General features: G+C 45.9%; 1 protein-coding gene and 1 non-coding gene across 2 annotated transcripts; both read right to left on the reverse strand.

The window, feature by feature from the left end:
* Window positions 1-4,012: 4,012 nt before the first annotated feature.
* Window positions 4,013-17,124, reverse strand: Zbed3 (zinc finger BED-type containing 3). Its single transcript, XM_041663588.1, has 2 exons — window positions 17,044-17,124; window positions 4,013-6,208 (listed from the first exon to the last, which is right to left on the reverse strand). Exon 2 carries the CDS (start codon window positions 6,179-6,181, stop codon window positions 5,513-5,515), a length of 669 nt encoding a protein of 222 aa, XP_041519522.1. The 5' UTR covers window positions 6,182-6,208; window positions 17,044-17,124; the 3' UTR covers window positions 4,013-5,512.
* LOC121456031 lies at window positions 10,283-10,421 on the reverse strand. The gene has a single exon (XR_005975583.1). It is a non-coding gene; the product is annotated as a small nucleolar RNA SNORA47 (small nucleolar RNA).
* Window positions 17,125-17,720: the final 596 nt, after the last annotated feature.

The raw sequence follows: 17,720 nt of genomic DNA on the forward strand, positions 1-17,720 counted from the left end.
TGACTGGCCAGTGGCTCAGGGAGAGGTATACTCCCTTTTGTGTGTCTCTGCAGAGCTGGGGTTTTAGTCTTTGTTCTTTTCATCCTGGGTTCAAATTAGGGCTCCAGTCCCTCTGAGCTGAATGACCGTTGGAAATGTATTTCATCTCTGTGCCTTGCGATTACTGGGAAGTTAATGAGATGGACCTCTGTGGTACTGCATAATAAACCCTCGATGGTCGGAGAGTGTTGGCACTGTTTCCTTCTGTGGTGCTGATCCCCCAGGTGTGTGTGTGCATCTGTGCCTGTGCATGTGTGTAGCAGGCCTGGAGTGGACATGTGGTTACTGGCATCAGGGGAGATTCGAAGTGGGGCTAAGACATTCACTTCATTGTCCACAGAGAAAGGTAGTAGGTGTAGACACTTAGGTGCAGACAAGTCTTGAGTTAGGAACTGCGTTTCTTAGTGGATGTTAGAGACCAAATAGGAGGTTGGTAGGTGAGATGGGAGAAAACTCAGAAGTTATTGTAGGTGGTCTTTACTGTCAAGGGAGGAGTAGATTTGGCAAGACTTAAGGAAAAAAGAAGACTTTAGAAACTTGTGTTTCAGCATCATGCACGTAGCGCAAGCCAGGTGTTGTTTCAGGTTCTTAGCAAGGCCACAAGAACAAGGCACATGGACAGCCTGCAGCCTTCATGGAACCTACGTTTATTTTCAGCTAGAACTGGGCAAAATGCAAAGGCCAAATGATCCGTGAAAGGCCTGATAACGGTATGGTTTTGATCCAAAGACTTTCCATTCATATCCAGAGTTTTAAAGCTAGATTTCTGGGGGCGGGCAGGGGGTGAGGAGGAGTCTTATTCCTTTTTCATGTTTTCAGATCTGTCTTCAAATCTACTTAGAGGAGTCTTAGGAACTTTGTCTTGAACTATTCTTAGTCATCCTTTTGAGATTTGAGACACGAAGATGACAATAAAATCTTGCTGAGGCTGTGGCCCCTCTTTTGATGGTGCAGCATCTTATCTTACTGCCTGAGAGTGTAGCGACAGCAGCGAAGACATCGGGTCACATACCCTTCCCAATCTAGCAGTAGATGAGGGTCACACCAAAAATCAAGACAGAAACAGTGAGTCAGGCTGCAAGGTGTTGGTGCTGACTGAGACAGCCCCTGGGGGCCACAGAGGGGAACAGGAGAGCAGGGGAGGCCCATGTGTATGGATATAAGGATGCCCCTATCTGTCTGCTCAGGAAGAAAGTGCTCGCAAAGTTATTCTTTGGAGAAGTGAGCGCTCATCATCTGTGTGAAGTCGCCGTGGCATAGTACCGCTCAGTGAGCAGAAGACAGAAGTAGCTGGCGGAATGTTATTAGATGTATTTGAAGAAGTGAGAGTGAAATTACTTAACTTCCCATTACCGGCAGACTCAAAGGTTAGGAAGGTCACCGGCTCATTCACCTGAACATTACTTATCTTGACCAAAGGCCCATGAGAACCATTCTGAGAGAACAAGGCTTTCATTACCGTTTAATGCTTCTTTCTTAAAGCTCTATTTTAATTTGATGAAGTCTGGTCTCAGAAATATCATAATTAAGGTTTTCATAAGAAACATTTAATACTGTTTAAGTACATAATGGCTGCTAGCGTTCCATGTCATAAACCAACTAAAACGGGCTTTAATCTCTTCTGTAACTATGATGCCTTACTTAACCCTAAGGCACGGTGCTGCCAGGCCCTCTTATTAGTCACACGAAAGTAATTATCATGACTTCACCATCATTTCATCTTGTTAGTTGGAAATATTAACCTGGCTAACCATGCGCCGTAGTCTCTGGGCTCTAGCACTATTTTTAAATATGAAAAAATTTTCTTAAAGATGCCTATTTGCTAACTCAAAGAATGTCTTTAAAAATGGGCTAGAGAAACAACCTAAATGCCCCTCAACCAAAGAATGGATAAAGAAGATGTGGTACATTTACACAGTGGAGTACTACACAGCAGAAAAAAATAATGACATCTTGAAATTTGTGGGCATATGGATGGATCTAGAAAACATCATATTGAGTGAGGTAACCCAGACAGAGAAAGATAAATCTAGTATGTACTCACTCATAAGTGGCTTTTAGACATAAAGCAAAGAAAACCCAGCTTACAATTCACAATCCCAGAGAACCTAGACAACAATGAGGACCCTAAGAGAAACATACATGGATCTAATCTACATGGGAAGTAAAAAAAGACAAGATCTCCTGAGTAAATTGGGAGAGTGGCTCACAACCATCTGTAATGAGATCTGGTGCCCTCTTCTGGCCTACAGATAGACAGAACACGGTATACATAATAAATAAATCTTTAAAAAAAAAATTCCAAACGATTAGTGAAATGGTGGACTCTGGGGCTTTCTGTCTTAAACTGCGACATGACATTCAAGCCAGCTGTAAAAAAAAAAAAAAAAATGAAGTCTTACAAACTATTCCCCCTGACAAGCAAAATTTATCTATTGGAGCCAAACCAAGAATCTAATAACTGTCACCTTTCAAACGTTTTCTTATCAACTAAAGAATTTAAAAAATTGAATAGGGATATGGCTCATATGCCTTTAATCCAAACCCTCTGGAGGCAGAGGCAGGTGGATCTCTGTGAATTTGAGGCTAGTTTGGTCTACATAGAAAGTTCTAGGTCAATCAGTGCTAGTGAGACCCCCCCACCCACATACACACATGCTACTTCCAGTTATTCTGTTTGGATTTTTTTTAGAGAATTAACGATAAATGAATTAAAAGACTCACTACAGGACAACTTGTAAGCACAGATGAGTGACTTGCCCAGCCCCAGGGAAGACAAGACCCCAAGCAGCCGTATGCTGACTGGCCTAGTCAGAGACGTTAATACCTTTATGGAAGAGTCATGGTCTTCCAGATGGGTGGACTTACCACATGCTATGCAGGTGTGCTGCTACCGAGCCACACCCCAACCCTGGGTGGGATGTTTACACCCGGAGACTGAAGGGGTTTAGAGGAAGGCAGGCAAAATGGGGCAGAACAAGGCTGTGACCAAGTTGAGAGATGTGGGGGGCAGTGGTAAGATGAATCCCAGGTGAATGGAGCATGACACAGGGAGGGTGCCGTGTTTCACAGACATAAGCTCAGCAGTGCCTAGGCTTCCGTGAATGCATTTCGGCAGCATTCTGCTTCACAGCAGTTGGGCAAGGGCGAAGGGAAAGCCTGTGAGAACGTGTTCTCATCTACACGATGAACATGCCAGGGACTGCTACATGTGTTCTGGGAGTGTGGTCTTTGGAGACAAGGTCTTGGGTAACCCAGGTTGGTCTCAGGACGACCTTGAACACCTGATTCTCCTGCCTCACCTCCCAAGGGCAGGGATTGTAACAGTGCGTTGCCATGCATCTAGCACAGCTGTGGCACCTGCTGAAGGCTCAGGCGATGTTAGTCACTATTTCCACAAACAGGAAATGGGGGCATGGTGCAGGAGAATTGTCTGTATTCTGTCAATCATGTTATAAATAAACGCTGATTGGCCAGGCAGGAAGTAGCAATGATGTAATGAGAACAGGAGAATTTTGGGAAGGAGGAAGTTGGTTCCTCCCATTCCTGCCCAGACTACCGAAGCAGCAGGATGTGATCTGCCTCACTGAAAAAGGTACTGAGCCACATGGCTAACATAGATCAGAAAAATGGGTTAATCAAGATGTGAGAGTTAGCCAGTGAGAGGCTAGAGCTAATGGGCCAATCAGCTTATAATTTATGGAGACTTATGTGTGATTTTCTTTGGGGCTAACAGTTGTGGGGTACCGGGCAGGACAGAAAACCTCAACAACAAGCCAGGCCCGCTCATGTTACAGAGGCAGGACAGGTGTCCAGGGGACAGGGCAGTGGCTAGGAAGGAAACGGCACCTGCAGACAGCTGGTCACGTGCAGATCCTGACTTGACCACTTCACTAGCTGTAATCTTGTACAAATTAACCTCCTCCCAGTTTTTCTTTAAAAATATTTTTATTGAATTTACTGTGTGGGAGTATCCCATAGATCATGTATGGATGCCGGAGAACTTGTGGGAATTGGTTCTCTCCTTCCACTATGGGGGACAGATCCTGATTGAACCCAGGTCTTCAGGCCTGGCAGCAAGCACCTTTACCAGCTGAGACACATAGCTGGTATTTTTCTTAGGCATGAAGCAGGCACAGTAGCAGTACCTCACCTAGGAGCTGTGGTGTGCTTGATAATGCTTTAAGTGTCCAGAAGACACTAGCTATCCGTTGTCAGTGGTGGCAGGATATGCAAGTCGTGGGGAGTCATGGAACAGGTAACTGGGTATAAATGTCCAGACCCAGAGAGAGTAGTCAAGGCTGGGATAGCTCAGTGAGTTGCTTGCCGAAGTTACATAAGCTCTACAAGGAAATGGACCAGGAATTGGATGTAGAAGTTAGCCCATATAAACCACCAGACAAATCTGAAATATATGTGAATGCTTAAAAAACTGTCATTATATGTGATAACGTATATTATATATATGGATATTCATTTTATTATCCTTTCAATTTTCCTAGATTGTTCAAATTTAAAAAAAAAAGAACTTGAAGACAAAAGTGGTCTGAGTAAAGTGTTTGGTAACTGTGTACACCTTTAGTCTCTAGGAGGCTAAGGTAGGTGGTTCTTTCTGAGTTTGAGGCCAGCCTAGTCTGCACAGTGAGTTCCAGGACAGCCAGAGCTACATAGAAAGACAGTCTTTAAAGACTGTCTTTAAAAAAAAAATAGAAAATCATATTAAGGAGAGCGACAAGGGCCGAGGGAAATAATATTTGGCTTTGGATGGCAATGACACATGGGAAGGGACCAGTGGAATCAGGCACGGCAAGTGTGGGCAAGGACTTCTTGACCTTAAGGGGTAAGGGGCATTGTTGGGGAACAAGCTGGAGAAAGGGAGGGAAGGAGACAGGAGTTGATGCTGTGGGGAGGAGTGGCCTCGAGTTTCTCCTTTGGTTCAGGGGGAGGTCTTTGGGGGCCTGTGGGGCAAGGAACTGATCTTCCTAGTGACAGATGGTATCTTGCAAGTAAGGTGACAGGCAATGGGAGAATATACCTCCATTGGGTCGGATCCAGGGACAGATTACTTAAGGAAAAAGGTACTAATGGTCTTGGGTGAGTCTCTCTGGGACTGGCCCAATGCAGGGTTCTATAGATGCTGAAGGTAGGGAGCAGGGAGTCAATGAAACTCAAAGTCCCTTTTTGGAACTTGGTGCTGGGCCAAGTTTAAACACTAGGAAAGAGTAGACCCTGGGGAAGGGGGGGAGACACATTTTCGTTTCCATGCCCCTCTCCCTGCCCCTGCCAGGCATATAGGCACGAGGTGTGATGAGTCTTTGGAGTTTAGAGAGCCTTCTGAATTCAAGAGCCTCCAGCCCTAAGGCACTACCATGAGGTTGCTGGAGTAAATCTTATGCTGTGGTCTATGCTGAGCACCCGATCTGGGCTCCAGGAAGAAGTCCTTGGGGGCGCTACGGAGCACAGAGTGGCCTCGCTATAGCAGGACCTTGGTGACAACGTCGCCGGGGACGTCCCCATCAGGGTCCTCCTTGAGCAGCAGAGGCCGAGGAGAGGAAGGCGCCGAGAGCCCGATCCCCGGGCTCTGCTCTCGCAGCCAGGTTCTCAGCGCCTCGCGCTCGGCCTGTAGCTGGCGACGCGCCTGCGCCATGGCGCGCTCCTCCTGCCGCAGAGCCCTGCGCCTGCGCTCTAGCGCGCGCTCCGCCTGCCGGAGGGCGGCCTCGCGCCGCTCCAGCTCCAGTTCCCGCCGGCTGCCGCGCACGGCCAGCGCGCCCATCTGCTCCAGCAGGCGCGCCCAGTCGCCCTCTGCGGCCAAGGCAGCGGGGCCGGGCGGTGGAGGACAGGGCGCGGCGGGCGGCGAGCTCCGAGCCCCGCTCTTCTCCAGCTCCCGCAGGTGCGCGCCGCTCAGGTGTCGCCACAGGGCTCGCGTCCACGCCTGGAAGCCCGGGTGGCCGCCCACCTGCTCACCGCACAGCCGGCAGGTGGCCCAGGTGCCCGTCGGGTGCCCGGGCCGAGCCGGGGCCAGATGGAAGTAGCCCCAGGCTTCGGAGTACGGCGCCCCCAGATGGCCCGGAGCGGCGGGTGCCAGCCCGGGACAAGGGCCGCTCTGCCCTGCAGTGTCATCAGGCTTCCAGCTGTCTTCCATGGTCACTTCTCATTCCTTCTGCAGTGTCTGCATCCAGGGGTGGGGGAGAGGAAGTACAACAGTAATCATTATTATATACACACAGATACTATAAATGTTAGTTGAGGACAAAACTTTCCTTTTTATGGTGTAAATCTTGGAGTGTGTTTTTTCCACCCCTCCTTAATACTCAAGCATTAAATGCCAATGTCTAAGAAAAACGCGTCTAGCCCTTCTTGCACTAAGTGTTCTCTTCCGAAGTAAAGTGTCTCCCTGTAGCACATATATCAAGTCCTAGAGATCTTACAGTGCTTGCTCAGCCTACACAGTGCCTGGGTTTGATCCCAAGCTCCAAATATTGAGAGTGGTGATTACAACAATGTATTTAGAAAAAAAATTGACCATAGCGGAAGCCATGATATGCTTTCAAAATATGCACAAAATGTAATTAAAGTGGACTTCTAAACTGTTGCCTTTAAATTAAATTATGAGCCGGATCTCAATGGTCTTAAGGACCTGGTTACAGCCCTGGAGGCTCTTAACCCACCTAGGTTCCAAAGTAGAAACAGTGTACAGGATAAGTCAAGGTTGATCAGCAATGTTTAGAGTTTGTAGGACTCACAAGCTCCATAAGAAGTCCAGAGGGACAGTCTTAGGTAGCAGAATGACTAGTGGATGCCTGTCTGGTATTTTCTTCTTTTTTTCTTGAGCATTTTATAAGTACTCAAGACATATGACAAATAATTAGCCTTCTTTATTGCTCATCCTACCTAAGTGGCACAAGCTTGCTTGGCACTTCCAGTTAAGGGTGGGGGAAGAAAACTAATGGTGTATGCTTTGCCTGAAGTATCTACTTGGGAACCTAAATGTGGTCTTGTAACTGTAATGACCAAGTCTGGGACGTCTCTGTGCATTGTAGCATGGGTGTGCAGCCAGAGGACACCACTGTGGGATTGGTGTTTCTCTCCATCTTTACATAGGCTCTGGGGTTGTCACTTGCATGGCTAGTGCTTTTCTGCTGAGCCATTTCACTGGCCAGTGACTGTCTTTTCCATGAGGAACACAACACAACTCACCCACACAATTGCTGACACCCCCAAGGCCATAAAAAGGAGGCATCTGTTCTTTAGTGAACGAGTTGGAAATGGGCCAAATGTACGGATCTAGACAAACTTTCTCCAAAAGTTAAAAAATAATAGTTAGACCCTTTGGGTTCTTCTGAGGACTTAGGAAGCATCATGGCCAAGGGAGAACCAGGCTAGTGAACTAGCCAGTGACTGCTCATGCTACCAGGTCCTGAAGGAGCAGCAGCAGAGATCATAAAATTAAAGAATCTGTTAAATCCACAAAAAGCCCAGGAAAACTAGAACATCTGTATATGTACATGTTATAAATATGTATATATAATATATATGTGTGTACTGTATATATGGTATATATATTTGGGTTCTCAATTTTACAATACAAATAATGAGTATAAAAGGTAGAAATTTCCTGACATAATAATAATAATAATAGTTGGTGCTTTCAATACTCAATCCCATCTCCAGACAGGACATCCAAACTAAAGATCAAAGAAATTTCAGAGTTAAACTATTCTGTAAACTAGAGATATATGCAGACTACCCATGCAAAAGACATAGGTTATAAGTTCTTTTCCGTGGCCCGTGGAACAGGACTCCTTGTTCTCAAAGTCTTAATAAATACAAAGGCATCAACAAATCCTAGTGCAGCAGAACCAGAGAGGAACTACAGGAACTAGCAGCCATATATGTAGAAGTAGACCACACTTTTTTTTTTTTTGAAGGAACAGTGGATCTTGAAAAACTCAGGGAGTTTCAAGTGAATATGAAAGCAGAGCCTCTAGGGTGCAGTCAGAGGACGATTTATAGCTTTGTGTGCTTACATTAAAAATCCAGACAGGTTGCAACAAAAGGCTAATAATGTACCCCAGGGTATTACAGAATGAACAAGCTAAACACCAGAGGAGTAGGTGATGGGAAATTATTAAGACAGGGACAGAAATTAATGAAATGTAAACTAAAAGAGTAATATATAAAAATCAATCAAAACAATAATCTCAGAATGACAACCCTCTAACCAGTCTGACCAAAATAACGAGAGACGATCCCAGTGTGTAAAACTAGTGATGAGCTGAAGGAGGGATCATCAGATCCTAATAAACTCGGAGGGATTTGCACACATCTTTGAAGATGTTTTCCATACTGTAAGATCCAGAAGGAATGAGTAAATTCCTAGCTGCATATGACCCACCAAAATTAAAGTCTAGAGGATCCGAACAATTTAAGCAGTTTTGTAACAGGCATGGAAGTCTCCCAACAAAGAAAGGTGGGGTCACTGCTAAATTCCACCAAACGTTTAAATGAAGAAGCTCATACAAATTTGCCTCAAAACTACTCTGTAAAATAAAAAAAGAAGCATCCTTACTATCCTCTCTTTATAAAGCCAACATTGCCTCGATAGTGGCCAAGTCCAGACATGGACACAGCGAAGAGAAAACTACAGACTAACATCCCTGACGCAATGGTGCTGTGGTATGTTCTATCTGTCTTTATTTCTTCAAGGCTTTCCTGCACCTGAGAAGAAATCATGTGAGTTTTGTCCTTAAGCCTATTTATGTACACTCTTGTATCTATCATCAAAAAAAAAAGAAGAAAAAGAAAAGAAAAATAAAGAAATTACCAACAAATAGTGGCCAAGACATAGGAAAAAATGAACCTTTCTCTAAGGCTGGCAGAAATGTAAGTTAGTATAGTTATTATGCTTATCAGTGTTTGCGGGGGTCCTTAGAAAATTAAATCCATAAATACAGTATTATCTATCTGTATCGTACATAGTATACATATGCCTGAACAATTTAAAGTCAACATACCACAGAAATATTTGCACATCCATGTTTATTGCAGAACTATTCATAATGGTCGAGATATGAACCAGGGGCTGAACCAGGGGCTTAACAGTTAAGAGCACACATTGCCCTCGCAGAGAACTCAAGTTCAGTTCCCAGCCCCCATGCTGGGTGACAACCACTTATAACTGCAGGTCCAGGGGTATTTATGTGCACACCCCTCAAATACATATAATTAAAAATAAACAAGTAAAGTACTTTTAAGAAAGATACTGAACCAGCTTAGGTGCCTGTCAACAGATGATGGTATACACATACAAAGAAAAGTGAGATTATGACATTGGCAGGACAGTGGATGACACCAGAGAGTAGTATGTGAGGTTAATAAGCCAGACTCAGAAAAATGCCATGGTTTCCCTCAGATACAGAATGTAGGTTTATGTTTATATACAAATGGTATGTATCTGTGTCGGACATGGATACAGAAAGTAGAGAAAGGAGTCTATAGGGCTAGGGAGGGGACAAGAAAGGATAACAGGATACATATGTCATAGGAACAGAAGGTAGAACCATTTAGGGGAGAAAGAAGACCAGCAAGATGGGTGAGGGGTCACGAGCAAGAACAAAATATGGACACATATATATGAAAATGTCACAGTGAAACCCAGTCTTCTGTATGCTGACCAAATATTAATCTAAAAAGTAAAAAGTAATGTAAAAATATTTACTTTTTACATGATGTTACTTAATTAACATGAAGCTAATATTAGAAACATTTCAATTAGCTAGCTTTACCTAAATTTTTCTATATACCCCATATTTGTTATTGTTAAGAACTCCATTTTCTTCTACCTTGAATCCATCCTTTCCAGGGCTCCTTTTAATGACTAGACATAAACAAAAGATGGGATTCTCTTATAGTGAATCTAGTTTATTTCATAAATTTGAAATGATTTGACTGTTGCTCTGCCATTTTGACTGTCATGTGAGCCTGCAGATTTCTTTCACTTGTGCCAAGGGCTCAGAGTCCCCACGGCTTATGCTCCTCTAACAATGCCATGGTTGACCCGTCACTGTCAAGCTTTGACATCGCTGTTAACTAAAAGCTGGATTTCCTGTAAATCCTGAGATGCTCAGAGGAGCAGCAGCCAATGGTGCCGTCTGTCGGGAGAGTTAAGGTGGGCACAGCAGGAGGACTGGAGGACACTAGCTCTGTGCTATGTCCCTCACCTGAGTCGGACAGGCAACACTACAAAATGTGGGCCAGCACAGTGCTGCCCCTCCAAGGTGATGGAGAAGGACATCCTTTGTCTGGCCAACCCTTTACTGTCGGAGGTCTTAACCAATGGGAGACAGCACGGTATGGATCTGCCCCACCTTCTCAGTCCTCCATAGGGGGATGCGTCCTGGCTGCATGTGATATGACTTCATATCCAGGGCGGAAGCCCCGTCCTAACATCTGTCCAGCCTGGAATACAGCCAAGTTCATTCCGGCTTCACCTGGAGCCCAGCAGAAAGCCCACGCTCCTCCACCTGCCTTTGGGACTTCTTATCACACAGAATGCACCGGGAGTTCTTACAGGGGGACTTTAAAAGGCAAATGATCCAGTATGAAACAGGCAAGAAAGGTGAGTAGGCAAATGACTTCAGGCCAATTCAAATGTCTGTGGGAAGGCGGTTCAGGGAAATGCTATGAGGGCAAGAGCAAAGGGCATTGTACATCCACCATCCTAACATCCAAAGGTGGGCAGGTATAGCCATCAGAGTCAGGAAGTGGGCAGAAAACAAGGCATGATCACTTTCCTGCTGAAGGTCAGAGCGCTTTGAGGAAGTCCATCTGGAAGTTTCTACATCAGTTAAAAACTAATAGATGTGATATCTATTTTTTTTTTCGGTTTTCCGAGACAGGGTTTCTCTTTAGCTTTGGAGCCTGTACTGGAACTAACTCTTGTAGACCAGGATGGCTGGCCTCAGACTTACAGAGATCCGCCTGTCTCTGCCTCCTGAGTGCTGAGATTAAAGGAGTGTGCCACCATTGCCCAACTGTGATATCTATTCTTTAGAACTAAAGGTACCAATATATGAAGTCACCTGTGCTAGAATGTTTATTTCATTATTATTCAGAATGGGAATCATAGCTGAGTATACAATGTCTGTTTGCAATAGTATGCAGCCATTCAAAGGGTGGGGAACCTGCCAGGTGTTATAAGGGAAGGTTTTGGGGTGAGAAAGGAATTCTAGATGTTGTAAAGTGTATATAAATCACATCGTTTCTGGATAATACCAGATCACTATAGTGTTGTAAAGACACAGGTGTTCTTCAGTTCATGACGTGGTTACAGCCTGGAACTAACTCATCATATGTGGAAAATACATTTCTACATATGTAGAAACTGCATTTAATATAGTTAGTCTCCCAAGCACCATGACTGAACACCACAGTGCACTACAGGGCATCAGCTGTTTCCTCTCACGACTGCCAGCTTCCTAAGAGCTGCAGCTGGACATTCCTACCTAGTTGCCCATGCTGTGTGCTGCTGGCCAGAAAAGATTGAGTGTCAAAATTCAAAATATGGCTTCTATAGAAAGTCTCCTACTTGCACACCATCATAGCGCCCAAAACTCCTATATGGAGCCATCTCCACAGATTTGGATTAGGAAAATAAGCAAAGAGACACTACAGATTGAGGTGGAAGGTGATGAAAATGGTGGGGGAGAGAAAGTAGTAAACACAAAAGCCAAGGAAAAAGCCTCTAAGAACGCCATACGGTCGATATGACTATGCCTTACTGCAAAGTATGTATGTGGCAAGATCTATAAGTAAATAAAAAGTGGCTTTTAATAAACGATCCTTGGCATCTCAGCTATGAGTTCAGATAAGGACAGAACTTAAGGAGGCTGAAGGAGACAGTCCCAGGGTAAAATCCCTGCTGAGGCACTTGGGAGATCCACAGACTCAGGGTGTTGCACTGGGAGGGAGGAAGTGAATGTGTAGGACCCGTCAGCATAGCATGGTTCCCCGTGCCTTGCACCAGCAGCACCGTCTGTACCCACAGGAAGCAGACGATGGGATACAAGAGGAAGGGGTTCAACTTGTGCACCTCCTGCTGCAGGTGCATCCACTGGATGCATACCACATGCTACTACAGGGTGACCGAGATGGGGGCTGCCTGACTCCCAGCAATACAGAGGAGAGACCAGCATTTCCTGCTCAGCTGCGCCTACACTGAGGTTTTAGTGGCTGAAAAGCAGTGTTGTTTCTGGTGGACATTCAAAATGGGAAGAATTCCTAATGATTCATAATGGCGAAAGGAAACCAGAAGGGGTAAGAGACTCATGACCATTGCTCCTCAGATCCATTTTCACTTCCTAAATGGATCTTCTCTCTCTCTCTCTCTCTCTCTCTCTCTCTCTCTCTCTCACACACACACACACACACACACACACACACACATATACACACACACACACACACACACACACATATACACACACACACACATACACACACACGCACACACACACACACACACACACACACACACACACACACACACAGACTGCTCATCATTCAGGTCCTGGAGACTACAGGAAGGTGGGTTAGCCCAAGTCAAGTGATGTTCATTCTCCCTTATCGAGCCCCAAATAACGATGCATAACCAAGAGCTATGTGTGTAGCTAACAGAAAGAAAATGAAAACCAAGAGCACCCTTTATTCTTTTTCTTAAATGTTTCCTTAAAAACAGGCACACGGATGCCAAGGGATGCGATTATTTTGCTTTTGTCCAGTTACTCCATCCAGCTCTCTCATCTCACTGTGCGCCTGCTCAGGGACCCACAAGGGCCCACTGCTGACACTATCTCTGAAGAGCAGCACACTCTGCCTTCAGGTAACTACCTCACCACCTGGGAAGGGATGATGAGATGTTTCCAGCGATAGTTCCGATATCCCTGGTTAAGATCAGACCAGGGTTTGGCTCTAAAAGAGTTCTACTTTGTTAGTATATAACTAACAGGAACTTCTGCATTCCTGTTTTAACATTAAACACATTCAAGCTACATGAAAGTATTGCTAGGACTAAAGTGACTTAGCAATGACATATAGCGACGGAACTCGAGTCCAATTTCAAGGGGGAAAGGCCAACTGGAAGTCTTTCATGGCAAGGGGAGCGCACCACTTGGCGCCTTGCCTCTAGTTTTCCAGTGGCTAAGCTTCGCCTGGGGCTCTACTCTCTGGAAGGAGGGCTGAGCCTAGATCTGTGGGAGATAACAGATCCCCATTAATTATCCCTGCATTTGAGTCTATCCTGAGAAATTCGGTTCTAGCAACCAATCAAGTTAAAGCCAGCTAATACCAACCCAGAGGCTGAAAGAAGCTATTAAAACCTGTAATTATGGAGCCATTGAGACGGCTCAGCAGATAAAGGCACCTGCCACGGGGGCCTGATGACCTGAGTTTAAACACCAGGACTCATATGGTATAAAGAGAGTACCAACTCCCATAGATTGTCTTTAGACCTCTATACACATGGGCACCCACATACACAAAAACAAATAAATGCAAAGCTTAAAAAAACTATTAACATGGTCTTCTTATACACTGTATACATATATACATATATATTTGTTTCACTATAAAATTTGTCATTAGACAAGCAGACATTTCCACTATTGGCACAACAGCACCTATCTGATGTGGGAGGGTCTTCTGTTTTGTGTTGATTTCATTGCTTAATAAAGAAACTGCCTAGGCCATTTGATAGGCCAGCCCTTAGGTGGGTGGAGTAGACAGAACAGAATGCTGGGAGGAAGAGGGAAGTGAGGCAATCGCCATGCCTCTCCTCTCTGGGTCAGACGCTCTGGAGCCAGCCGTCAGGTCAGACATGCTGAATCTCCCCCCCCCCATAAGCCACCACCTTGTGGTGCTACACAGATTATTAGAAATGGGTTAGTCAAGATGTGAGAATTAGCCGATAAGAGGCTGGAACTAATGGGCCAGGCAGTGTTTAAAAGAATACAATTTGTGTGTTGTTATTTCGGGTGTAAAGCTAGCCGTGCGGGAGCTGGGCTGCAGCCCGCAGCTCCTTCTACACCTATCTCTATTAATTCTTTTGTTGGTGGTGATTCTTTTGTTTTCTTTTTCTGCTGTTGGAGACTGAACTAAGCATTCACACATACTAGGCAAGGGCTCTATCACTGAGTTCCAGCCCCTATAAATGGAGTGAAGGAGACAGAGAAAGAGAAAGAAACTATATTAAGTCTCGGACTCAGGACAAATGGCTGAGATTGCCATTTAACATATCCAAGTGGAGGGTGGCCACCAGTCTCTCTCAACAGCACCAGTACCTGTTACAGAGTCCTGGGCTCCTCTTAACACTTCTCAGCCTGCCCCTTACCCTAACTCTCCAGCCCAAGGGCTGGGCTTCCCTTCCCCTAGTCTCTGATCCCTATATAACCTCAGCCATTTTGGCTACCCAGTCTCTTGGTCTCTTGCCCTCCTGGCTCACTCCTGGCCTCTTAGTTCCTCTCTCCTTCCCTCTTTCTTACCGCCACCCCCCATGGCCCCATTCAGCCTGGACCCTTCTAGATGCCACTGGCTGCACTCTCATATCTACAATAAATCCCCTCCACCCATCCCTAGGGGCATCTCCCTCATTTCCCGCCCCCACCCCTGCCATCACCCTGGAGCATCTCCCCCAGTAACTCTAAAGCCCCCTGCTGTGAAGTACACCTTTATTTCAGAACTACCTTGCTTTGTTTAATACATACGGTCATTCTACAAAGACCCATGAAAATTAATTTTATTATTTTATTCTTCTGCTTGCACACGTGAGAAGAACTGGGCAGGCTGGAGGCCAAAAGAGCCAGAAATGTTTTCAGAAGGAAATAACAAGCAAAATCCAGTCCTGTTTGCCCTGTGGTCAAGGCTAATCCCTTCAGCTTGCTAGACAAAGTAAATAAACAAGTAAGTGTTGACTGAGCCTGGATCTAGCTTGAGAAACTGATGTGATTATGAAATCCACAGATTATGTGGCGGTGCTAATGGCACTTTCATTTACTTCATCCAACAGTGGCTTAAATCAAAGCAGAACAGAAGAACTAGCCCCAGCAGCTAAAGTAAGGAGGTTACCACCCGTCACCTGTGATCTCTCCCTTCCTGCTAACCTATCAGCTTCCTGCATGTATTCATATACTTATAAACAGACCCAGGCAACTGGAAAAAATTAGTCTGGAATCATTAGCCTGAAGGCATACATGAACTTAAAAGCCAGTAAAGAGGCTGGAGAGATGATTCAGTGGTTAAGAGCACTTGCTGCTCTTCCAGAGGACCAGGGTTCAGTTCCCAGCATCCGGGTCGAGCTGCTCCTAACTGCCTGTGGCCCAGCTCTGTGGAATCCGACACTCACTCTCGTTTCCATAGGTATCCTCATACATCCACACACAGGGTGGGGCATACACATGACTAAAAGGAAATCCTTCTTTGAAGTCAGTAAAAATCATTACTGCAAAGTGTAAACTGTGTTGTGAAATAAAGGGGTGTGCAAAAACATAAGAAAAAAGATAATATACGGGCTGTAAAGAAAACAAACAAAAAACAAAACATATGCTGGACCCATAGCTGATTAATTACGTTACCTTAATGTTTTAAGCTATTTCTACTATTAGCTAAAAGTCAGCAAAACACTATTAATGCATTTTAAAATAAAAAGTATAAAGCACTAGGCCCTAAAGTGGATCTTTATTGCACCTCTGCATTAATTTTGTAGACATATATTCCCTTGGGAAAAGTGGCGATCCAGTTTGTCTTGTAGACACCCATTTCAAAGGAATCATTTTTAAAGCACAGGATTTAAAAATGCCGTGCTCTGAAGACCTTTGTAGCTTAAAAGATTTTTATGTTGAGAATGACCTGGTTTGGACTCTTGGTCTTTTTACACAATCTCCTATACCTTTTGTCACTTGCTTCGAATTATTTTGGAGGTCAAAAGTTGTACTAATGTAGTACAGGAATCACCAGGAGTGGTCCATGTCTTTAATCCCAGTATTTGGGAGGCAGAGGCAAGTAGTCTTCAAGAGATCTAGGCTAGCCTTGTCTACACAGGTGAGTTCCAGGTCACCCAGGAATACACAGTGAGGCCCTGTCTTAAAAAAAAAAAAAATCAGGAATAACACTAGTCATTTCAATTTATTAAACTAATTCTTCAACAGCTGTTCATAACCCTGAATCTCAGCGATGACAAGTACTTATTTCTTTTTTCTTCCAAAGAGAAGAAAAGCCAGCCTTTTTAGTAAAGCTTTGGGAAGGGTCACGGATGGCTTACAGAGCCAACCGCTCCAGTGTGCTGGGAAGGAATCAGGGAACTCTTTTGTTTGTGACTTAGTGGAGGAGGGGATACTGGTTTACACCGGTTTTCTGCCCTGCACAAGTGGAACACATTAACCAAGTCACATTAACCAAGTCACAAGTGGAGGAGATCCTTGCTAGGCGCACAGCTACAGTCTGGGCTCAAAGTCAGACTTCACCACGGCAACCTTAAGGGGATGGTTTTTCTATTCCCCCCCCCCCCCCCCCCCCCCCCCCCGGAGCTGGCTGACTACGGAGAACTGGGAAGCTCAGACAGGCTGGGCCCCTCTGCAGAGCCAGGGGTGGCAGGATCACCGGCAGGAACTCGCGGCTCCCGCCTAAGAGCAGCGCGGCCTGGGGTCTCCCGAAGTCCCCGAGATCCCCGGGGCCTCCCCGCACCCAGCTCACAGCGCTCAGGCCGCAAGCGTCCCCGTCGTCCCCCCGACCCCCGCCTCGCCTCCACCCGCGGTCTCTCCGGTCCCCGCGTTCCAGCCGCCCCTAAGGTCCCCGCGGACCCCGAAACTACCGCAGCCCCCGGTGCCCCTGCAGCCCTGTGATGTCCTCGCGGTCCCCCGCGTCCCTCGACATCTCCACTCGGCGCCGCAGGCGTCCCTCCCCTCCCGCCACGCCCCCGCCCTGGACCCGCAGCCCAGCCCTAGCCGTGCTCACCCGGGCGTTACCGCGATGGTCGCCCCTCGCCTCCCGGCTCCTCGCAGACATTTTGTCCCGGACGAAAAGTGCCGCTTCCCCCTTAAAGACACAGCGTTCAATTCGCTCGTCTGGGGGCGTCCGGAGGTGGGCGTGGGGGACGGTGACGTGGGGTCTGAACGCGGAGTGCGGCAGCCCCTCTTAAACCATCCCTCGATGAGGGGTTTAGAGCAGCGGGAGAAGAACTAGTTTGATACATTGAAATTAGTCGGGGTTTTAAAACGATGCAATAGCGCAATGATGCTGAAAATGTTAATTGCGGTTCTGCACGTTTGCGTTAACCTTCCAAGACCTGGATTCAGCTAGATGGGCGCGCTGCTCGCGTTCTTTCAGTTTAAGACCTCTGATGGTGCGCAACTCAGCAGTCCTTGCAATCAATATCTAAAGAGGAAAAGGTGTCCACCAAAACATCAGCATGGGGTACTACTTTTGTCTTGACTATATTCGGCAATAGCGTCTACGTGATTTTGCAACAATTACATCAACCGCAAGCAGCTTCGTTCTAGGCGCGGTAGTTTCTGTATTCCACACCTCAGGTGGAAAGATAAACTTTTTGAGGGCTTGCTCACTGGAGTGCGTGTGAGCGCCCTGGAACTTTGCAGGTTGACGGGAAGTCCTGTTGTGTAGTGTTTGCTGTT

The sequence above is a fragment of the Microtus oregoni genome, unplaced genomic scaffold (assembly GCF_018167655.1).
Source record: "Microtus oregoni isolate MIOR12 unplaced genomic scaffold, Mior012 000014F_ref0000157, whole genome shotgun sequence".
Lineage (NCBI taxonomy): Eukaryota > Metazoa > Chordata > Mammalia > Rodentia > Cricetidae > Microtus > Microtus oregoni.